At 32.9% G+C, this 6,679-nt stretch overlaps 2 protein-coding genes across 3 annotated transcripts; one reads left to right on the top strand and one right to left on the bottom strand.

Annotated features, from left to right (window-relative positions):
* The first annotated feature begins 955 nt into the window (after positions 1 to 955).
* On the top strand, positions 956 to 2,635 carry LOC116349993 (BTB/POZ domain-containing protein 6-like). The gene is made up of 2 exons (XM_031781702.1): positions 956 to 1,092; positions 1,158 to 2,635. Exon 2 carries the CDS (start codon positions 1,247 to 1,249, stop codon positions 2,567 to 2,569), a length of 1,323 nt encoding a protein of 440 aa, XP_031637562.1. The 5' UTR covers positions 956 to 1,092; positions 1,158 to 1,246; the 3' UTR covers positions 2,570 to 2,635.
* On the bottom strand, positions 2,593 to 5,076 carry LOC116349994 (purine nucleoside phosphorylase-like). 2 transcript variants are annotated; one of them, XM_031781704.1, is made up of 4 exons: positions 5,025 to 5,076; positions 4,061 to 4,173; positions 3,261 to 3,921; positions 2,593 to 3,197 (listed from the first exon to the last, which is right to left on the bottom strand). In XM_031781704.1, exons 1-4 carry the CDS (start codon positions 5,025 to 5,027, stop codon positions 3,012 to 3,014), a joined length of 963 nt encoding a protein of 320 aa, XP_031637564.1. In that variant the 5' UTR covers positions 5,028 to 5,076; the 3' UTR covers positions 2,593 to 3,011. The 2 variants fall into 2 exon arrangements, with proteins under 2 accessions (XP_031637564.1, XP_031637563.1); XM_031781703.1 differs by lacking the exon at positions 5,025 to 5,076 and having other exon boundaries at positions 4,061 to 4,495.
* Positions 5,077 to 6,679: the final 1,603 nt, after the last annotated feature.

The following is a 6,679-nucleotide window of genomic DNA, read 5'->3' as shown; positions in this document are numbered from 1 at the left end:
AAAAAAAAAAAAAAAACTCCATTCGGCCGTGAATAGTAAACTATATACTTCGTCTGTAAAAGGGGGACAAATACTGTTATAATTGTATGTAAACTTCAGTGTGTCCATAATATATAGAAATATCACTAAATAGTGTCGATATCTATACTATATCGGTCCACTATATATGAAAGATATTGCCGCACGGCACCGTATCGCACGATCGAAGCCAGTGTAGACGGAAAAAATCACAAATTGCCATGCGGCAGTAGAAAGAACTGTGTGTATGCGTCAACATGTTTGCCGTCCGCACTCACTTCTATCGTGAGCTACGGTGTCTTGCGGAATATCTTACATATATAGTGGACCAATATAGTATAGATATCGACACTATTTAGTGCTATTTCTATATGTTATGGACACACTGGTAAACTTACGTTGCTGTGAAACTTTTGACGATGTATTTTCAATATGTTATGCAAATACGACATACGCTTTTTCCATACATTGCTTCCATTTTACCGTCAGACAAAAAAAGTGAGACCAGTGGTTAGACTTAAAAAATGAAAATTTTGTTATATTCGATAACAAAACGAGAATAAAATTGATTATGAGTTATTGGTGCACGCACTTCTTCCGTATCATTTTTCAAGTTCCGCACCTGAATACAAGAAAGAGCAGCAACTTACAAGAAAAGTGCCTATGCCTAACAACTCTGATTTGAATCCTGAACCGTTTGTTTTTCATTTCGCGCTCCCCCAAATGTTGCCCCTCATTCCCCCAATGTTTGCTTTTCCATTTTTGAATCAAGGGGCCCTCCCCAGTAATGAAATGATAAGACTAAGAAATAATCGTCAAGAAAATTGTGAGAGTTGTTACAGCGAACCTTTATAGGGTTTGATTTTATAAGGCTTTTCTTTGTTTATTATTTGTTGACATTGACTGTCAAAGGACCTCAATACAAGCGTAACTATCATCACAATCAATTTGTGTATCATTTTCATTGTTGATTCAGTTTAAATCAAAATTCCGTTTTGTAATAATTCGTGTATCAATGTTTTTGTTCCAATTGAAGAAAATGCAATTCATTTGAGAAAGCATCTCACTATCGAGGTACCTTCAAATCATTGAATATATTATTAAAGTGTTAAATTTTGAAATATTTTAATTTTTCATAGGTGTAAATGGTGGATGTGTCTTAAAACAGCATACAAAACGATCAATTGAATACGAAACATACTTTCTGCGTGAATTTTTCTCTTCCACCATGGCAAATCAATTGCATACAACGAATAATTCAATCGTAACAAATACGACAGGAATATTGTATTTAGAACGAAACGAGACGGGTGACGTTGTATTCCACGTTGAATCGGAAGAAATTCGAGCTCATCGATGTGTAATGGCCGCTATCAGTCCAAAATATAAAATTCAATTCTACGGACCGAGACCAGATGAAGGCGATATCCATGTGGATGACGTATCAGCATCTGCGTTCAAAGAGTTTTTACAATTTTTCTATTTGGAAGAAGTTTCGATGACAGAGGAAAACATTGCGGATGTTTTAAATTTGGCAAAACAGTCACTTGTCGATGAATTTGTCGAAAAATCGATCAATTATCTTAATGAACTTATATTGAATATGGGAAATGTATGCAAGGTTTATGGTCTGGCCATCTTACATGATCTGAAAAATTTAAAAGAGAAATGCGAACAATTAATTCTGGATAATGCCAAGAAATTGTTCGTAACAACTGGATTTATTGAATGTGACTATAGTGTGCTCACTTCCATTTTGAAAATGAATGCATTACGTTGCAAAGAGATTGATGTTTTTAATGCATGCATTGATTGGGCCCATGCTGCATGTAAACGCATTAATATTGATGCTGAAAATACGAAAAACCTACGAACCATATTAAAAGATGCTATATATTTGATTCGATTTAGTTCCATGACCTATAATGAGTTTGATGCAATTTCAAGAGATTATCACGGTTTTTTTACGCCAGACGAATCAATTGAAATTTCGTATATTGTAAATAAACAAAATTTCAAATCGCAGAAATTCAATCAATTATTACGCCATCAAAATGAAATTGTTTTTAAAAATATTTGCTTATCTATCAATTTGAATGCATTTAAACAACTGTCTCGAATAAGTAAATTTCAATCGAATTCGTCGTATATAAATACGCATGCATCAATCAAATTTTGTTGCAATAAAAAAATTCTCTTGAAACAATTTACAATGGACTTGACAACCGAGTATCCGGAGAAATTGGAAAAAAATGCCGTGGCATTAATTGAAATCGACACTGAATGGAAACCGATCAATGTAAACTGTTTTGAATTACGAGAGCAATTCGGTTACCGATTCCTTGTGGAATTTGAAGAATTCATTCAAATCGAACCAAAGGCAAATGTTCATATACAAATGCCATTACATAGACTGGCAAATAGTCGAACAAATATTTATTTGTGGGATCGAATTGAAACAAAAGACATTTGCTTCGATTTTAAACCATCAATTTATAATTCAAATCCAAATGTTGGATACATTACCGAACTATTTTATTTTATAGCATAATTCAATTCATATTTATATCGTCGAGTGCTCTATGTATCACAAATTTATGCAGACATTTTGTTTGAGAGGCTGATTCAGCTTTTGAAAGATAATTAAATTTGATTATTCCATTTGATTTGAAATGTGTGATTTTATGTAAGATGTATTTTATAATAAATGCGAAGTTTTTTTAAAACTTTTTTGTAAATTTTATTAATGTATACAATCATTTCTATCCTGTATTAACAGGGCTTTAAATTTTTATTTTGCCCCCTTTAAATCGTCAACTTCAAAAACTCGAGTATGGATATTGTAGACAGCAGTGGTTGAAAACTAATCAACGTGAGATTAAATAAGGTAAGTTATAATGAGACAACATGAAAAACACAACAAAAAAATTCGTGCTAAAAAAATTCGGCAAGTGGCAGGTGTGAGAAAAAACTTTAATATGAACCATTTAATTTCATTCATTATCGATTCGAATGATTAAACGTCGCACAAGTTCGGCAAGTATGCGTTGACATTTTTTGCCGACTTCAACAACTTCTTCATGTTCAGGTTCATCTTGGCTGTCATATTCTGTTATACATTTATTTGTAATAATGGAGAACGCAAAAACTTTCATATCGCAATGCTTGGCAGTGATCACCTACAAACAAGTCAAAAATAAATATAAAAAAATATTTTCAAGAATAAAAAAAGCGATAATTACCTCATGAACAGTTGACATTCCAACACAATCGACACCAAGAATTTTCAACATACGAAGCTCAGCTACGGTTTCATAATTTGGACCTCCCAAACATGTATACACACCTTCATGTATGTGTTGCTCGACGCCAAGTTCACGACCAATTACCATGGCATGCTCTCTTAAAGTTTTGTCATAGGCGTTGTTCATTGGTATAAAACGCGGCCCAAATCGAGTATCATTTGGTCCTTGTAGTGGATTATTACCAGCAAAACCCATAAGATTAATGTGATCTTTGACAATTACAATGTCTCCAACATTGTATTTTTCATTCAATCCACCGGCAGCATTAGTTGCAATTAAATACTGGCAACCAATCAATTTCATTACACGAATTGGCATACAACATTTGGTCAATGGATATCCTTCGTAATAGTGGAATCGACCTTGCATACACATCACAGCAACATCGTTTATTGTGCCAAAAATCAACTTTCCAGCATGTCCTTCAACGGTTGATACCGGAAAGTTTGGAATACTTTGATATGTTATAATGTCGGCATTTTCAATGCTTTCGGCTAACGAACCAAGACCAGAACCACAGATTATTCCAATTTTTGGGCAATGCTTTGTACGATTCAATAAGTTATTTGCAACAGAACTTAGCGATTCATACGAAAAACTGAAATAAATTAAGTTAAACGAGAAATGACTCATCGAACATTTTGTGATTGATAATCGATTAATTTGGGACAAAAATGACAAAACAAACAATATTTCAATCTAATGATTATTTTTTTATTATTTTAAAAGCAACTTACTCAAAATCTTCGCCGGACGACATTTTTAAAAAAATACCATCAGTTGATTGGAGACACCATATCAGGATAGACTTTATTGTATTTGATGAAATTGCGTAGAAATAAATTACGGGCTTAGCAATTGAATCGAATTGAAATGTCAAAACATTTGTATACGGATATAGAAACATTTATACGATACATGATATACGCAACTGATGCGTATATTGTTATCTAAATATCTTAACCATTATCCAGTGATTACACTGAGCTCACAGATATTTTATGATACAATTGCGAATGAAATGTTCCGAATGTACAACAATGGACCTATTGAATTGAGCATATTGTTTATGTTGACAGTAAATAAGTACAAATGCAAGTAGAGAGTTTTTTTGCTCTCAACAGTAATCAATGGGTAAAAATCAATGAGTTTTATTGTAAAAATTTAAAGAGTCGGTATTCTTCCAGAATTCTGCTTGTGTGGAACACGTAAACGAATGCAACGAATTGCCGGTCACAGATTAATGATTGCAATGGCCGGCAATTCGTTGCATTCATTCTCATGTCTGAAAATATTAGCCAATTGTTGTTCCTCGTTTACATTCTCTTCATCGTTCGATTTCGTCGTCTTGGCATTTGGTCCACTTTGGTCGGCGTTTTGTTTTTGATTCAAAAACGCCGACCAAAGTGGGCCATGTGCCTGCTTTGTCGGTCATTTGATAATATGAAATAAAAAAATATTCATTTAATACACACAGAATTATTTGGAATGTTAAAATTGATATAATGAATAATATGTTTGACAGCATTGTCATAGCACACTGTTTTCCATATATTTCACAATAAAGTGTATTAGTATATCGCCTCATCACAGCAAGTCTATAAAATAAGTTTTCTTTGTTACCGATAATATCACCGAGTATCCAAATAGTTTAGTTTCAATCACTGACGAAAATAAGAAGAAAAAACGTGAAACTCTTACCATCAATTAAGTGAAGTGAACATAGAGCGGCGAATGCTGTGCAGTTTTGTTGTATTTTTTCTCTTCTATTGAATTTTCTTGATAATCACTTTGACACTTCATTCCAATGAAATGCGACAACTAAAAAGTACAAATTCAAATGTTAAGTAAACTGTGTACTCAACCACATAATTGTTTAAATTTATAATCCATAGTTGTTCTGTGGACATTTCTTCTTAAAAACAATAAATTTAAATGAATAAGATGCGATAAACTATAAAATAGTAGTCCTTATTCTTAATCTTGCCATTAGATCCATAGATTGGGTATTTATTGGGACTTTATTGGATCTTAAAACTCAATTAAGTCTCAATAAACTCCCAGTAAAGACCCAATGGGGACTTCATTGGGACTTTATTGGGTCTTCATTGGGTTTTTAAGACTCAATAAAGTCCCAGTAAAGACTCAATTGGGACTTTATTGGGACTTAAAAACCCAATGAAGACCCAATTGGGTCCCAGTAAAGACTCAATTGGGACTTCATTGAGTCTTTTCAATCAAAGCACTGCAATTCAATATGTTCCAATGTTGGATAGATTCGATGCACCCATTGGTGTTCGTTTATTTCTACGCTCAACCATGAATATTTTACATTTGAGTATGCAGCAATGTATGCGTCCAATTGATTTTCTTCAAAAAGATCGCTTCCATTTCATTAATCCGAGTCATTGTTAAATGATTCGTTTTATTGATGTTGAATGGTTCAAATGAGTTATAAAGTTCATGGTCTGATTGTGTGTAGAATTCTCTTTAAGGAATATGTTTTGAATTATGTTGCTGAAACAATTTATCTTGATACCGCCAATGTAAAAATCACCTTTATAAATGTATTATCGCAATTCGTTGCATTCGTTTACAAGTTTGCCCCATGGCTGCCAAATCCTTCAGCGATAAATAGTCGAATACTTCTTCGAAACAATCGATGGTAAGTTTGAACATCTCAGCCAATTGTTGTTCATCGTTCATCGTTTTGTTTGTTTTCTTGGTCTGTTGATTATCTCAAAGAAAGAACATCCTTTTACACAAGTTATATTTTTCAGTGAATAAAATCCAGTGACAGGAACACTGCTCAAAACCATGAAATTGGTTACTTACCTTCAACTAAATATAGAGAATTTATAGAGAAGATTGCAGCGATTTTTTTCAATGAACTGGCGACCATTAAGTACAAATCCAAATGTTAAGTAAAGCGTGTATTCAATAATATATTCGTTTAAATTCATAAACTCTCAAGTATATTACTTTATTGTGAACAGTTTTTCAAAAGTAAAAAGAAACAAGTATTTTTTATTTTGTTTTTTGTTAGAAGAATTTGAATGAAATTAGGCAAAATCTAAAAATGGGTACCCAATATACATTTTACAACAAATGCAAGTCATAGCATAATAGCGTACTACTTAAATTCATGTTTCTAATTGTACGGTGGGATCGTTTCATTTCAATCAATCTGAAAGCAGTCTCTTTCATTTTTCGTTGCAAAATCTTCCTTGACGAAAATTATGATCTTGCGCGCTACAAAAAATTTCGTATGATCTTTATCCGTTGCCAATAAATCGAGAATTTTACATTTTCATCGAAATGGGATCCACTACGAATACACTTAAAATTATGTTCAG

Source organism: Contarinia nasturtii, unplaced genomic scaffold (genome assembly GCF_009176525.2).
Source record: "Contarinia nasturtii isolate CC-2019 unplaced genomic scaffold, AAFC_CNas_1.1 Cnas_scaffold_3232, whole genome shotgun sequence".
Classification (NCBI taxonomy): Eukaryota; Metazoa; Arthropoda; class Insecta; order Diptera; family Cecidomyiidae; genus Contarinia; species Contarinia nasturtii.
Note: the sequence above shows the minus strand (reverse complement) of the source record. Positions and strands in the feature narration are given on the sequence as shown.